At 37.4% G+C, this 17507-nt stretch overlaps 1 protein-coding gene across 3 annotated transcripts in view; it reads right to left on the bottom strand.

The window, feature by feature from the left end:
- The window catches only part of KCNAB1 (potassium voltage-gated channel subfamily A regulatory beta subunit 1), a 406565-nt gene that overhangs the window by 126146 nt on the left and 262912 nt on the right, over positions 1–17507 (bottom strand). For all 3 annotated transcript variants that reach the window (XM_074298061.1, XM_074298062.1, XM_074298063.1), the window contains exon 2: positions 6370–6413. In XM_074298061.1, the coding sequence (XP_074154162.1) occupies positions 6370–6413 (44 nt within the window). The remainder of the gene's footprint in view (positions 1–6369; positions 6414–17507) is intronic.

Below are 17507 nucleotides of genomic sequence, written 5' to 3'. Positions count from 1 at the left end.
GCTCTCAAAATATAGAGATTTTGCAAAATTCAGCTTATTTTATCTACCAATACAATAGTCTATAGGATTTTAAATATCTAAAAGTTATGACTGGATAGCAACTTGTTCCAAGACATTTGCTATTTGAACCTCATAGAAAATATGATAAAATAATCATAGCCACAGTACATTTATGATTTTAAGTCTGTAAAATAATTACAAACATTATCCCAATGGCTCCTCAGAACAGCACTATAAGACATATGTTATAGGAATTATCACCCATTTTATAAATAAGAAAACTGAGGTTTAAAGAAGTTAAGTCATTTGCCTATAGCTGAATAGTTGATAGATATAAGACTTAAGTCTTTCCAACTTCAAGTCCAGCACTTATAGTATAGTGGAAAGATCACTGGCAGGAGCAGCTGGGCGATACATAGATACAGCACCAGCCCTGGAGGTGGGAAGGCCTGAGTGCAAATGTGACCTCAGATATTTACTAGCTGTGAGACTCTGGGTAAGTCACTTAAACCCAATTGCTTCCAAAAAAGAAAGATCATTCATTGGTTTTGGAATCAGAAGACCAGGATTCACAGCTCACCTCAGGGATTTACTGTCTGTGTGATCTTGGGATCTCTCTGGTCCTCTCCAGAGTCAAGTCCGTGATGCTGTGATTCATATAATACTCAAAGTTTTATAGACCATTTGTTCCTCTTGACAAACCCATAGAGTCTGTGTTATTACTGTTACTGAAACTGAGGCTTAAGAGATTACATGACTAGCCCAGAAGGTGTTTGGGGGTGGTTCTCAAATTTAAGTCTTTTTTTTTTTTTAAACTACAAATCTAGCTTGATCTCTATGAGATGATCAAAGATTCATGTGATCAGGTTGAGCAAAAGCAGTGACACCCAAGAGGATGACTATTGGTATACTTCCTTAGGATTTCTCCTGTCTCTCTTCTCTCTCTCTCTTAATCTCTATCTCTTTCTCTCTTTGTGTTTCTCTCTGTATGTCTCACTGGGACTGTGTCTCTCTGTGTGTCTCCGTCTTCTCTCTGTGTCTTTGTGTCTCTATTGCTTTGTGTCTGTGTCTCTGTCTCTCTGTTTCTGTCTCTCCACACACATACATATATACACATATAATTTGTCTTTCTGTATGTATTTCTGTCTCGTTTCTCTCTCTCTGTCTCCTCTCTGCCTTTCTTCTTTCTGTCTTTCTGTCTGTCTTCTATGTCTTCATGTCTCTGTTGCTTTCTGTCTCTTGCTTTGTGTCTGTGTCTCTCTGTCTGTCTTTACATAGACATACACACATATATACATATATACATATATAATCTCTATCTTTCTGTGTGTATTTCTCTGTCTGGTTTCTCTCTGTCTGTCTTTCTCTTTCTTCGTCTCTCTTTCTGTCTGTCTTCTGTCTCTATGTATCTCTTTTCCTGTTTGTCTCTCTCTCTCTCTCTCTCTCTCTCTCTCTCTCTCTCTCTCTCTCTCTCTCTCTGTGTGTGTGTGTGTGTGTGTGTGTGTGTGTGTGTGTGTGTATCTTTCTGTCTTTGTCCTCTCTGTGTTTTTCTGTCTGTCTCTCTGTCACTTTGTTCCTTTGTTTCTGTCTCTGTCTCTCTCTTTCTCATCTCTTCTCTCATCTGGCCCCATGCCTTTCACTATCATTTCTACACAGATGACTCCCAGTTCTACATCTGTAGCTCTCATATTTCTTTGGAGCTCAAGAACCACAAGTCAATAAACATTGATTAAATGCTTACCATGTAGTAGACATTGTACTGAGCATTTAGAACATAAAGAAAGCAAAAAGATAGCCCCTGTTCAAAGAACTTGACATTCTCGTGAGGTAATGTGTGAACTAGGTAAAAACTACGATATATAGAGCAGGGCTTCTTAAACTTTTCTCATTCATGACCCCTTTGCACCTGAGAAATTTTTAAATGACCCTGAGTATATAGTTACATAAAATAGGTATACAAATCAGACATTTACTGATGATAAATCATAGTTTTGTGACCTCACATTCAGTTAGAAGACCCCACATGGGATTGTAAGCTACAATTTAAGAAGCTGAGGGGAATGTAATAGCAACAAAGGGGGATTGACAAGGAATGGGAGGATGTAGGACTTAAAGTGAGCATTGAAGAAAGCCAGGGAAACTGAAGCTAAGGTGCCTGCTAATCACCTTCACCTAATTATACCAGGGACATCTCCAATTCAACATTGATAGCAGGAGTCATGATCTGCCCCCTTCTTAGAAACCAACCTACTTTCCTTTTTCATTTGCATCAAGGACATCACCATCCTTATGTTTCCCAAGGTCCACACACTGAATTTTCAGTGCTTCACTCTTACTCATTCAATATCTTTAGTCAATGACCAAGTGTCATTGATTCTCTCCTTCATCCTCCCTTTTCTCTCCATATACAAGACATCAGACTCACTCAGACACCAGCCCCTTCTTCCACAGACAATATTACAACAGCTTTCTCATTCATCTCCTTTCTATGGAGATGGTCTATCTTCTCTTCATATTCCACACAACTACCTAGTGAATGGTTCAGGCCTCTGCTCAAAAACTTCAGCAACTTCCTATGACTTTTAAGATAAAATACTGAAATATCTTTTTTTGTTTGTTTGTTTATTTTTATTTTCATCACTTAAGGTCCTTTGCAGTATTCCTCCAACTTATTTTTCAAAACTGATTTCTCAATAATCTCCCTTCTAGCCAAATTGGTCTCCTTACTATTCTTGATAATAGTGTATACAATGCCCAATATTCTGTAGAATATCTTCTATGAAACAGGCCATATTTTTGCTATCTCTCCTCATTTCTGCTTTTTTTAGAGTCCAGAGCTTCTTTTAAACCTTTCATGCCATTACATACACAAGAAATTTCCTGATACTCCCTAATTCTTAAGGCTCTCATCAAAAGTTGCATCTATATCTTCTACATATTTTGTCTTTAGTATCTATTTAAGTGATCAGATAGTATATAGTAGGTAGATTGCTAGTCCTAGAGTCAAGAAAATCTGAATCAAAATTTGGCTGTATGATCCTGAATGAGTCTCTTATGTTTGCCTTATTTTTTTCTTATCTGTAAAATGGAGAAAATAATGGCACCTACCTGCTGGAGCTATTTTAAATAAATGAGATACTCTTCAGAAAGCACTTTGTCAACCTTCAAGTACTATGTAAATGCTACCTATTGTTATTGCTATTATTATTATTATTATTAGTCTATATTATATCCTTCCAGGAGAGTATAATTTCAGGAGGGCATACCTTATTGTTGCCTTTTGTATCTTCAGATCCTTATACGTGATATTCCATTAAGTGCTGGTAAAATTGAATTTAAATATGGCACCATGAAACCAGTTCAAATTAATTCCTTGTACCTAAACTTTCTGCCAGGTCACTTTTTGGGAATCCTTTCCCATCTAAAGCCAAATTCTATTCCTGCCCCAGAGGAAAAATCTTTTCCTTCTTAGGATCATATGATTCAAGATTGATTGCTATTTTGGGGAGAGGGGAGGGAAGGAGAGGGGGACAAAATATTAGAATGCAAGGTTTTGTAAAGGTAAGCACAGAAAATTATCTTTGCATGTATTTGAAAAAAACAAAATACTATTGAGAAAAAAAAAGAATCAGAAGTCATATGGCAAGGTTTTGCTCTGATGTATCTAATGTTTAGTTGATTCCATGGAACCTTCAATTCCTTGTACAATCCCATAGACACTCACTCAATAATTGTTGGCTCAGTGTTATGCTGACATCGATTAGTCTTCCTGGGCCATTTCCCCCTATCATGTCAGAGTCTCGACATAAATCCTCAAAGGTTTTCAATATTTTATTTTGTTAGTTCTTTTCTTCAAGGATGCAGTATGAAATGAATGTTTTAAAGGATGCTGTGCAGTGAAAGCACACACTTTGAGAGAATAACTAAACAAAGTGGTGGAAAATATGGATTGCAATCAAAGTTCTTTTATATTTACTACCCATATGTCCTTAAATAAATCATTCCCCCATTCTAAACCTCAGTTTCCTCCTTTGGAAAACAAAGGGTCTCATCTAGGCTTCCTAGTTTCTGTCCATTTCTTGTTAGATGAGGTCCCAAACTCAACTGGTTTTACTCCTTTGATTTCTTGTTTCTAAGCCCTAAGAAGGAACTTTCTGCCTGGCTAGATGAAACGTTGGCAAGAGATAGCACTCTGTCTTTGGCTAGCTGCCAAAGAGAATCACATTTTGTGCTACAAAATCACATTTAATGCTACATTTGATAAGCTCTCAGCAGGAAATAATCAGATGACCCAGCATATTGTCTATTGTGCATTCTCCATCACTTCTTATAAATATCTGACAGTTCATTTTTTGCAATGTCTATACACCTGTTCTCCCATTTTCTGACATCAGCAAAATGACCTTTTTGTTTGAGAATGTGGGGAAAACATTGCTATGATCATCTATGCTATTATGAACTTCAAGAACCTAAAGGTCTGAAAGAAAACCCTTCAAAAGCAGGTATAATAAAAATTGTATGGTCCCATTGGCACTCGGTCAACACTCGTTGCCTCAGTATACTGTGTTCTGTTTCCCTGAAGGGCTCAGAGAGAGGGAGGGACTTAGACCTTTGGCATTGGGAGCTTTTAGTGAAGGAGACTCCCTCAACCAATATAGATTGGCACCTTCTAATTTGAAAGAGTTGTTTAGAGAAATGAGAGAATAGATGATTTGTTCAAAGTCGCAACCCGAAGGTATTGGATGTAAGACTTGAAGCCAGGGCTCCAAAGAAGTCCCCTGGAAACTTTTTTCTTTTCTGGCTTCCAAAGGTAACTCAGAAGACAAGTTAAAGAAAAAAGTTCATTCTGAACTGTCCATCTTTGTCTTTTTGCTCAGAATGTAGCCAGAAGGATGGGTGGAGAGACATATTTTCTTCTGGGTGCCATTTGCAATGTTACAGACTTCTCTCACCCCTAGGTTTTGACCACCTCAAAACTCACACCAGAATTTGAGTTCAATCTGCAGTGAAAAGACCTTCAACATGTCAGCTTTGGGCTGTTCAATGGAGGCATAATTTGCATATTACATTTCAGTGGAAAATGAATTTCTGATATTTACAGTCAATTGTGGGAAAGTAGCTAGTTTTCTTAGCATCATGAAACTGATTCTTCAATAGTCTTCTTGTACAAATCCTTTCTCCATTGAGAGAAACCACTGTATTTGTTGCCATAGTGACTAACAATTTACAAGACTTTCACTGAGATTCCCATTTTCCATATTTTATATTGTTGGTAAATGTTTCAGTGTTTTTCGATGATGAATACATATGTGATAATAAGTAATATGCATGGATTTGTTTATGAAATATAGATAACTCGACCAATAAATGTGTTGTAGGAAATATGCAGGGCAGTCTAAGACCTGCTCAGAATAAAGAGAATCATTCAGTGATTGATAGGTTAACTCTGGAAAAGGGTTATCAATAGTGCAAATATCAGGCTACCTTGGACTTGTCCCAACATCACAGATGAAAAAACATTTATTGCGTCAGAAGCTACTTCTGAAGCCTCTAGAGGAGTTGAGAACCTTGATTTGATGTCTGAAAAGCAGAACAAGGAAGTTTCCTCTTGTTTCCTCTTGTTTCCGCTAGGCTAGAGATTTATTTATTCTGCTTATCTCTAAGTCACAAAAATATCCTAAGGACTTTAGGTCCCTGGTGATTCTCAGAATTTGAACAGGACTGCGGTGCTTCTGACTTCAGGGCTGGCCTTATTAACAAACACACCTAAGTGACTGGAAACATCCTTGGAAGACTACCTGGCCAAAATTATGACCCCAACTCTAATTCTATCATTACAAGCTCATCATTGTGCTATTAAACATTACTTTTTCTACACAGCCTCCTTTCAAAATTCAAACCTGATTAGGAGGAATAATCCCTTTAATTTTTCATCCATTATCATGAATGAATTTGTTAATTAGATTTTGGGGTTCCTGATTTTAGAAAGAGAAGATACAGAAAAGTGAAATAGGTGGAAAGGGTACATAATGAGGAGCTGAGATCAAGATGAACTCATACCCACTTTACATTCAAGGGGGCAGTTAAGTGATGCAATGGATAGAATGTTGGTCATGGACTCAGGCAAACTCATCTTTCTGAGTTCAAATATGGCTTCAGACACTGGCTACATAACTCTGGGGTAATTTATTTAAGGATGTTTGCCTCAGTTTCCTTATCTGTAAAATGAGCTAGAGAAGGAAATGGCAAACTACTCTAGAATCTTCAGCAAGAAAACTCCAAAAGGGATCCTGAAGAGTCAGAAGAAAATATTCCATTTAATTCTGTCTAATGCTAATCCTCCTTCTTATCCCCAAAGAATTTACTTACCAAGGCCCAAGCAGGAAACTCTGAGTCCTGATTTCCCAAGATTCCTAGAATAAGAAAAAGGAAATTATATTAAGAATACAAAAATGTAAATAATGTACTTTTTTTCTATCTAGAAAGTTGAAATCCATGAATGTTATCATCAAGCTTTAAATATGAATATTCTTCAGAACTGCTGCTGAGATTAAGAGTCAGAGGGGGAAAGCATGTGGGCACTCAGGACATTTCTCTCCTCCACAAACTCTCTTGAAGACATGAAAACCCACTTCCAAAAGGAAAGAAAAATCTCTCTCACTGACAGATCAGAACACTATTTCTATCTCATGGTGAACCCACACAGAGATTCTCCCTCATGTCAAAGCTCAAAAAAGTTGTTACATTTCAAAACAAAAAAAAAAATTCTCTTAGAGAAGAGTGGGTCGAGTTTACTTTTTAAAATCAATCAGTAAATAATTATTAAGTGTTTACTATGTGCTAAGAGTAAGATAAAGACAAAAAGTGAAATATTCTCTGCCCTCAAGAAGATTACATTCTACTCTGTGGGTAGGGAACAGAAAGAAAGAAAAAAGAAAACTAAAGGATAAAAATTAATAAAAATAATAAAATTTAATCCTGTAAGTAATCCTTCGGTATTGTCTATGTACAGAGGCATTACAAAACACGCTCACTGAGACTTGCCTTCAGGAAGCTTATGCTTTAACAGCCAGTATGAGATAAATGTGTACAGCTTTTAATGGTGTTTTCTCTGCTCTAGGTATCATTATGAAAAGGTTCAGGGGATACCAAGGCAATCAAGATAGACCCTACCCCTAAGGAGTTCATATTTTAATGGGATTAGAAGAGATCCTGGATTTAAACTCCTATCTCAAATCTTCTCGTTTCTATCCTCAGTTCCTTCATCTATTAAAATGGGGGAAATACTATTTATCCCACCTATCACACAGTTGTCGTGAAGACAAAATGAAAAAAAAAAGTGTCTGAAAGTACAAAGTGTTTCAAATCCAATTGCACTCCCTGGCTAACTTTGAATAATAGCTGTGAATAAACTACCCTGTAAATATGTTCACCATGTTCTCTTAGGTTACCAAAAAAAAAAATAAAAATGAAAGTGTTCAATAGTAAAAAGGTGATGTCTCTTTAACAACAGCTTGTGTAAGAAATAGCTCTGTCAGCAGCAGCTTACACACCTGGGAGTCCCCAGCAGGGAGAACTTCCATTGTGTGCCTGAAACCTATTGACCCAGAGAAACTGAGTGGAAATCACAGGAGGGAGATGCAGAACAGAAGATGAAAAAAAAAAGGACATACATAAGAAATCTCTTGGTAAGGTGGAAAAATCACTGCTTTTGGAGTCAGGGAACTTGGCTTCAAAACCCTCTGTACCCTTTCCTCAGTTTTCTTATCTGTTCAAAAGAGGGGGATCAGGAATCCATGGTTCCAATGATGTGGTGCAGTACTTAGGAATAACCCCAAGGCTACCTGGCCTGAGGAATGATGTATTTCTTCCCTTAGGCTATCTTGCCTCAGTTTACTTTCTATGAACAGGAGGCTAAACCTAAAAGATTGCTGGCTGTCAGATAACAGTGTGTTGATCAGTGGTGATGGGGCTTCCCAGACTAATGAGCAATAATAAAGAGGTACTTAAAAAGTTAATATAGGAGTGGAACCAAATTGACTACCCATCATGCCCCCCCAGCTCTGCCCAGAGACCTATGGGTATTACACCTGCACACACAGTCAGAACCAGACCACTCCTCAGTCCCACCTTTAAGCCATGAAATGAGCACATCAGTGACATGAAGCACTTGATTTCTCTTACTTTCTCTATAAATTTACCTTTCTTGGTTCTTGGCTTTTTGCTAATTTTTTTTGGAAGTTAGCCCACTTTAATTGGAGTTGCAGTTATAATAAACTGAAGATGGGTCTGAGCCTGCAAATTCTTTTGATATACCTCATGATACTGATCTGGAACCACAACATTTTGGGGGTTCCTCTTGGATCTCTATACCAGGATTCCCTCCCCACTTTAAATCAAACCTATAGCTGAACCTTCTCAATCTACACAGGAGGAACCCGGGGCCAGAAGAATTGAAATGAGTGTAAGAAGTGCGGGGTGTGGGATTTGAACTCAGATCCTCTGATGCCATAAGCAGTTCCTTTTCTCTGCTTCCTTCCCACAGTGGGAAGTCACAGTCACATGGGACCAATTAAGGCAAAAGTGTAGTTTTTTTGTTTGTTTGTTTTGTTTTTCCCCCCACCAGGGTTACCCATGCAGGCTGGTTACATGGATTCTATGAAACCAAATTCCCCATTAGGCAAGGACTTAGCTGGCCAAAAGGGCATTCGCTGCTGGTCATGGGTAAAACAGCTGGAATTACAAAGCACAATAGAATTGAGAGGCCACCGGCTAGTTCTCTTAACCATGATGTTTACAATTTGAGCTACAATTGCTAGAATTTCAGATTAGGCTCTTTCACTGGGTGTGACTGGGTAAGTCTCAGACCATACAGTGTTGCACACTTCCCACTTATGGGAGAAATGAACTAGTTCTACATAGAGTAAGACTAGACATTCTAATTGCATTAATAAGAAAATAATACTAGCTATTATTATTAATATTACTAAAATAGTAGCTTTAAAATTTGAAGTGTGATATATATACATATATATATGAATATAATACTTGTACATGAAGATTAAATGTACTTTCCTGAATTTCCCATCCTCCCATGAGAAATTGTTCAAGAAAGTAATATTATACCTCGCAAATTCCAATCTGTCAATGTCATAAATAGCTGGAGACGGGTGGGAAGGAAGAGCTTCTCACACAGATTTCTCCCACTGAGTTCAAATGGATCAGGTTCAGCTTTAGGGGAGGCTGAACCCAAAGAGAGGCGAATACAGGCATATCTCCTTTTATTGCATGTCACAGATATTGTGTTTGTTTCTTACAAATGGAAGTTTTTTGGCAATCCCATGCCAAAGTCTATCTCAACATTTTTTCCCAAGAGCATGTGGAAAAACTCACATTGTATTTCTGTGTCAGTTTGTTAACTCTTACAATATTTTCAACTTTTTCATTATTAATATGTCTGCTCTGATGATCAGTGATCTTTGATATTATTACTGTCATAGTTTGGGGACATCATAAAGGGCTTCCATATAAGACAGCAATCTTAATCCATAAATGTTGTTTGACTTCTGACTGCTCTCTGGCTTGTTGTTCTGATCTCTCTCTACCTAAGGACCCCATGTCCTCTGAGACACAACAGTATTGAAATTAGGCCAATTAATTACCTTATAATGGCTTCTAAGTGTTCAAATGAAAGACAGAATCAATCAAGACATCAAACTTCATTATTGTCTTATTTTAAGAAATTACCACAGCCATTCCAGCCTTCAGCAAAGGCTACCCTTATCGGTCTGCATCCATCAACACTGAAGCAAGACCATTATTAAAAAAATTGCAACTAGCCGAAGACTCAGATGGTGATTAGCAAGTTTTAGGTTTTTTGTTTTTGTTTTTAGCAATAAAGTATTTTTAAATGAAGGTATGTACATAGTTTTTTTTAGACATAATATTGTGCACTTTTAACAGACTGCAGTAGAGTATAAACATAACTACTTTTATATCCACTAAGAAACCACAAAAATTTGTATATCTCAATTAATTGTCATATTCACTTTATTATGAAAGTCTGGAATGAACCCAAAATATTTTTTAAGGTATGCCTGTAGTTTTTTCTTTTTTCTTTCCTTTTTCTTTTTTTAATTCTTGCTCTTGTCACCTTTATCTCACAGTTTCTGGGAAGATCTTATATAAAAGCTTAAGAAAGATTCTTCTCTAGAAACTTCCTAGAAGTTTCCCTAAAAGTGATTAATAGAGTTTCTTTTTTAGGAAAAAGTACTCAATATTCAAAGTAGATATCAGGTATAGGACAGCTATTTATTTCTGATTAACAGAGTTTCTTTTAGGAAAAAGTACTCAACATTCAAAGTAGATATCATGCATAGGACAGATATTTATTTCCTCTATTGCAAAAAAAATTGCTCAAAATATGGACTAATTAAATCAAACATAAATGCATATATGTCCACAAAGTCACCAGTTGTATCGAATTATTTACATTCAAAAAGAGAGCAATATCTTGCACAGTTTATCCTAATCCACCAGCCTTCTGTCCTTGAAGGCACCGGGATTCATTTTTAGAATCTATTCTTGCTTGCACTTCAGCTACAAACTGGAAGCAATCCCTGCCCTTGCTCCCCACTAGCTGAAGTCAGGCTGTGCCAAAAACCATCTTAGAATGACAGGCGTGATGATGGAGTGCTGATAAAATCTGTCTTGTTGGTGAATTTCTGGAGGCCAAGGTTCCTTCTAAGGTCAAGGTTCAGAATAAACTATAGCCTCCTGGGTATGGACTGTGGCTTAGAAAGCTGAACTTGTTCAAGAGTGAAGGACTTCCCGACCTTTGCTTTTTCAAGTTCTCTAGCTGTGATTGTTCAAGACTCTTGTATAGCTTGATGAAAATACACACACACACACACACACACACACACACACACACACACACACACACACACAACAAGTTCAAAGGTGCTTTTGGATGTAAAAACAACACTAAAGTTGTATCTAAAACGGTTAGCCACAGGAGCCAATATAACTCTGCTGTTTATAGATATTCCTGCAGAAATCACAGATGCTTAAATGGAGAGCTCAGTCTGGTCTATTAGGATTTAAATTGGCTGTTTCTGGCTGTGTAGATTATCCACATGGCTCAGAAATGTCAACTTTGGAAAGCATTTTCAAGGTAGAGAGCTCCCTTCCTACAAAAATGAACCCCAGACTAGACCTTCTCCCTCCAAAGAACCACATGATGGTAAAAGAGATAGCCCCTGGAGGAAAGGACACTGAAAAGGCAGCTTTTAAAATGATGAATTCAGAGAAAGTCAGGAAGACTCATATGAACCGATGCAGAAAGAAATGAGCAGAACTAGATGAGAGATGTAATACAGTGATCACAACAATGTAAAAAATGCAACGCTGCACAATGTCAGAACTCTGATGAGTGTAGCTTGGAGCTAGGGCTTCTGTGAGCTGGCCATGGTTCAGGTAGCTTGTCTGGTTCTCAGTTTTAAACAACTGCAAATGTGGGAAATTGGATTAAATGTCCTTGAACGTATACTATCCAAAAAAGCTAAAATGTTGATTTGATTTGCTTAACTTTAGTCTGTTGTGAGGAAGAGTTTTTGGAAAGTGATAGTGATGTAAAGAGCATTAGTAATGAATTTAATAATTTAAAAGTAGTAGTAGTAGTAGAAATTCTTTTTTAAAGAGTAAATTTAAAGCATGTATAACATATTCTTGCTCTAGTTTCATACTAATTGGGCAGGAAAGTGGCACAATAGATAAAAAACTGGTCTTGGAATAAACAAAAATGATTCCACTCCAGCCTCAGACACCAGCTTTGTGATCTTGGGCAAGTCATTTAACCCTGTCTGAATCAGTTTCCTCATCTGTAAAATGGAGATGGAAATGGCAAAGCTCTTTGTTATCTTCCAATAAAACTCCCTTTGGGAAAATGAAGAGTCAAATACTGATTGCAAAATGACTTAGCAACAGTAATTGCAAGGTAATCAGACACAGTACAATTTGACTCAATTTTTTAAAATCTCTGTGGATAGCATGGTTGTTTATCTTTTTTGACTAGGGAGGTATCTTTCTAGTCTATAAATATAAGCCTCCTGAGGACTGGGATAGATCCCTTTTCTTAATCTTTGCTCCTGAATGTTTAAAAAAATGTTTTGTACATATGTCTGTTAAATAAGTGAATGAATAGTTTTCAGTTGGTTATCTTTATAAATTACCTCAGAGACCATCTAGTCCAACCTTTTCTCCCTGAAGCCAGGATCATCACACATGTGGCAAGTCAGAGAGTGGATTTGAAGACATTTTTCCTGATTATAAACCCAGCTCTCTTTTCATAATTGCATACTATTCTCCTTGAATTCCATCATACCAGAAAATTTTAAGTCAAATTCTGGGTATTTGCATTTTGCAAAAGAGAAACCCATTCCATTTTCCTTTAAGTTTATTAATCATTTGCCAGCTAGCGAGATTTGATGGCTCTGTTAGACATGTGGGTTTTGACAACCATGAAGGTGACGACAAATGGTGATAAAGTTTTCTTACCAGAGTGCCATTCATCACTGTTAGTATAGTGTGTAATGAGTCATTTGGAAACCACCAGGCACATAAATGATTTACAGAATCACATAAATAATATAAGCCTACAAATAGCAGCTCATTTTCATTTCTTCATTAAAATGTATGCATTTCTAAGGAAGAGAATCAGAAAGAAAATAGAACAGAGTCTAAGTTCATCTATGGTTTTTTCCACTAGGGAAGCAAAATGGCCAGTTCCAAAGTAATTCTATTTTTATTTACTCTCTTAAGGTGTACAATCAATGTGCGACTATAATGCTGTGGATTAATTTTTCATTTTTTCAACAGGGATCTATTAAATACCTACTGTGTATGGGGCACTCTCCTAGGTCCTGAAGAGACGAGGATGACAGATAAGACAGTCCCTGCTTAGAGGGAACTAACAATGAAGCAGAGTGAATAAGATGCATCTGTAATTAACCATAGCATAAATCAGAATATTAGATAAACATAGAGGGCAAAAGGAGTGCCATGAGAAATTTGGGGAGGGAGGTCTGAGTCATTTACAATTGTGTTAGAAGGAAGGAGGTGGTATCCATGGAGCACCTTAAAGACAATCAAGAATTTCAAAGGGCTAAGATGGAAGTAAAGTCTATTCCAGAACAAGGGGATGGCATGTGCAACTGAATGAAAGTGTGAGTCTGGAATTTCCCAAATCTCTTTCAGGGAATCCACAAGACTAAAATCTAATTTCAAGTAATACTGAGATTTAAAAAAAATTCTAATATATCAAGTACAGATTAATATGTACTGTTGCATGTAATGTGTATACATGATAGTATATACATGAGTGTGCTGGCAAAGTTTTTAAAACTAGCTCTCCAGAAAAAGTGACATTATTATGCTTAATCTGGCTGTTGGCATTTTTTCCAATCACATTCTTATGTCTAGAGAACAACAAAACAATAAATTGAGTCCAGATTTGTGGCTGCTGATTTCTGAATCATGAATGGTCACACTAAAAATTTAACAATCAGCCAGCCATTTGAACTGGCTGCAGTCCACTACTAGATATAACCTGTATAAACAAAAGTTCTTTGGAATCCTCAAAAATGTATAAAGGGGTCCTAATATCAAAGAGTTTGAGAATCCTTAGATAGTAGATCGAAAAAGGAATCAAAGCCACAATGGTAGACTTAGGTCCTCTCAGCAATACAATGATTCAAGATGATTCCAATAGACTTAGGATAGAAAAGGCCATTCACATATAGGGAGAGAAGTATGGAGACTGAATGTGGATCAAAGCATCCTATTTAAAACTTGTTGGTTTGCTTTTCTTTTTCATGGTTTTTCCTTTTTCTGATTTTCTTACACAACAAGACTAATATGGAAATAGGTTTTAAGTTATTATACATGTATAATCTCTAGCAGATTGATGTCTTGGAGAAGGAGTAGATAATAAAGGGAGGCAAAACAGTTGGAACTCAAATTCTTTCAAAATCAATTTCATTAAAAAATAAATACTATTGAAAAACAAAATAAAAAAGAAATCAAGAAGAGCTGGATTCAAGTCCTGACGCCTATTGACTATGTGACCCTGAGCAAGTCTTTAACCTCTCAATACCCCAATTCTCTGAGACTGTGCCTTTCTTCAGATTTCACCATCTCCATTAGCAAAGGAAGGTCCTCCTACTAGTGGCTCCCTCCACTAGTGAAATCACAGGGTCTTGATGAAAAAGAAATTGCCAGTGTTTCTGGGAGAGATCATGTTAAAACCATTGAGTGGTCACTTTTATCTTACATTTTGTAATTTTCAATTCATTTGTTGAGAGTAGCTTCAGGAGGGAGAAAGGAAAATGAGATAGAAGATGTGATGAATGTTTTTGCTTTTGGCTTTGTACCTCCAGTGCCTTTTTTTCTAGAATTTGAGAAATGTTTCTTAAATGGATTGATTCTCTGCAGCTTATTGTCCTAGAGAGTTGTCTAGGACATGGAAAAGTGACTTACCTAGGGTCACTCAATCAATATGGATCAGCTTAAACTTGGGTCTCCCTGATTTTCAGTCAATTTATCTAAAACCCATGGCAGTCCCTAATGTGAGAAAGTTTTTGAAGGAATTGCCAAATCAGGGGAATCACATTTTGTAGGAATTACTTTCCCAGAAACTAGAAAGACTTCTATGAATTGATGTAACATGAAATGAATGGAAACAGAACAATTTATATAAGAGAGGACTTTCCTCAGAATTGTTTGGGGACTGGGAATGAGGATAACTTGGGTCCAAAAACTGCCTCAGGAATTTACTGTGTGATCTTGGCATATCATTTAATCTTTATGTGCCTCGGTTTCCTCATCTGTAAAATGAGGGGATTACAATTGATTGTTTTAAGGATCTCTGATCTAATGATCCATTGGTAGAGAGGGAAAGACTGAAAAAAAAAGTAGAGATGACAAAGAGAAATCCTGTTTACTTCTTGATTTTTCCCCGGCTTAGCTTTGTAGGTCAGGCTAGGGGCAAAGAAAGGAATAATGGTCGTGGTTGTCTCCCCGAACATGGCTCTTGTAAACTTTTACCATGTCGTGCCCCAAGATGGGAGACACTGAAGCTTTTCTGTTTTTCTTTCCCTATCAGTGAGGCCTCCCATTGGAAGCCTAGCTGCCCAGAGATCAAGTCAAGTTCTACCGACTCTGAGAATAGCTTTTCAGTGAGAGCCGTTATTAGTCTTCCTTGTAATGAGCCATGCAGTTTTCAAAGACTAAACAAAAACCCGCAAGTCTTGGATGTGGGAGTTTCATGCTCCATAGCTTTCTAATTTTGTTGGCTGTGGGTGAAGTTGCTCTTGCTCTCCAGAGCGTCAAGTCAGCAGCAAGCTGATGGTGACCCAGGGATGAACGCGGGGATGCTCACAAGACCGACTATCATCCTACAAGACAGCTGCTTCTCTCTCCACTCTTCTGGCCTATAGGAATAAATATGCTGGCAGCTTGATCTCAGGTCACTGGAGTTCAAGGGGGAAGAGCACTGAACCTGACTGGGAGTCACAGTCATGCTGACTATTACTTTGAGAAAGGCACTTCTCTCTGAGACTGGTTCCCTTCCCTCCCCATCTAAACACTTGGGTGCATCCCTAATCTTCTCAGTGTGGGTTCTGCCAGGGAGCAGACTGCAGATCATCCATGCCTTTCCATCTCTTTCTGCCTTTTCTGTGTCCTAACATGAATTCAATTCTAGCAAATCGACGATTGCAATGGTAAAACGCCTATAATTGGACAGGCACTGAACTAGACAATAGGGCCATAAAGACAAAACCTAAACATTATCTCCCCTAAAGGAATTTATTCTCCTAGAGCAAATCTTTAACCTGGGCCCCTCAACTTGTATTTTTAAACAATATATATTTTAAAATATTAAAAATATAATTTTGATAAGTATGTTTCAATAGAATTTCTTTTCTTTGTAATCCTATATATTTTATCTTACATAATTAGGAACTTTTTTTCCCTAAGAATAGTCTTCAGCAGACTGCCAAAAAGAGCCAGGATACAAAAATAGGGAAGAATCCCTGGTATAAGGACCACTCCATTCAACTTGGTCAGGTCTCTCTGCCTGTGCCTCTGACCTCATGTTTGCCCCTATTTCCCAGGTACCTCCTCTTCTGCTCAGGTCAGCCCTCATCTCCTGCCCAATGATATCACTCATTCATAATATTGTTATTATGAAATCAACTGCCCCTATCATGTTATTTCACCTAAAGTCAATATGTCTCACTATTTTGGACAGGCTAAGTCTCTCTGTGTTTCCCAGGTAGGAAATTTTACTTTTGCTCCAGTCATTCTAGGAGAGAGGCTGGTAGAAATTTACCTAGCCTTATGCTTTTAGAGTACAAAAGAAAAGATAGTTAATAAAGACATATTGAGAGTACCCCAAACCCTCAAACTTATACAATTATGAAAATACACATCAGAAGTGTGTATTTTTAAGATGCTAAGATTAAAACTCACTTAACATTCTGTTACAAATTGAATCAAAGCTTTTGACTCCCTGGGCTCACATGAAAAAACACTAAATCAAATAACTCAAAAAATTGGCTTCTGGCATTTTAAGCTAATTACTACTGAGGTACAACACGGCTATGATAAAATTCTGTGAAATAACTCTATACCTTTCTGAATTAATGAATCTGAGAAAATTAAAGCAATTAATTTCAGTTGGTTAATGCTACCAGTGGCATTTTGTGAAATGCGGATGGCTTAATGAACTATCCCCCAAATTTCCAATGATTCTCTCAAGAGAAAAATTAGGAATTGCTCAATGGCAACCCCATTTGGACAGACTTCAGATAACCCTGGTACCAATCTTCTTGCCTTAATATCTCCATCTTCCACTGATGTCTTTCTCTGACATTGAGGTGACCCTCACATTCTCAAAAAGTAAACCAATTGAGCTTGAGCTCCGGCAGGTCCTACTCAATTGGGAAAGGCTTTGAATGGAAACCTAGTAAAGGAACAACCTAGCTAAGTTTGGAGAGAATTACCAGGAAATAGCTGGATACTTACTCAACGCATAAGGATCATCTAAGGCAATGGTATCCAAATTTTTAAAATTATGTCTCTGTCCAATTTTTTTTTATGGTAGGTATAGCAGGGGTGGCTAGATGGTGCATTGGGCAGAGCACTGGACCTGACTCTAGGTCACAGACCTCAGACACAAACTAGTCAGGTGACTTTGGGCAAATCACTTAATCCTTATTTATCTCAGTTCTTCCTCCATAAAATGAGGACATGCTAGCAAAGGAAATGGCAAACAATTCCAATATCTTGCCAAGAACATCCCATGGATGAAATCCATATAAGTCAGATACAATGAATGACTGAATAACAATAGTAACAGTAATTCTGGATGGAGATGGGTATGTGGGGGATTATTTTCCCAATGGCACCAGAATCGGTGCCATGGCTGGCAGGGGGTTATCTCT

The sequence above is a fragment of the Sminthopsis crassicaudata genome, chromosome 3 (assembly GCF_048593235.1).
Source record: "Sminthopsis crassicaudata isolate SCR6 chromosome 3, ASM4859323v1, whole genome shotgun sequence".
Classification (NCBI taxonomy): domain Eukaryota; kingdom Metazoa; phylum Chordata; class Mammalia; order Dasyuromorphia; family Dasyuridae; genus Sminthopsis; species Sminthopsis crassicaudata.
This window is presented reverse-complemented; position numbering and strand designations above follow the sequence as displayed.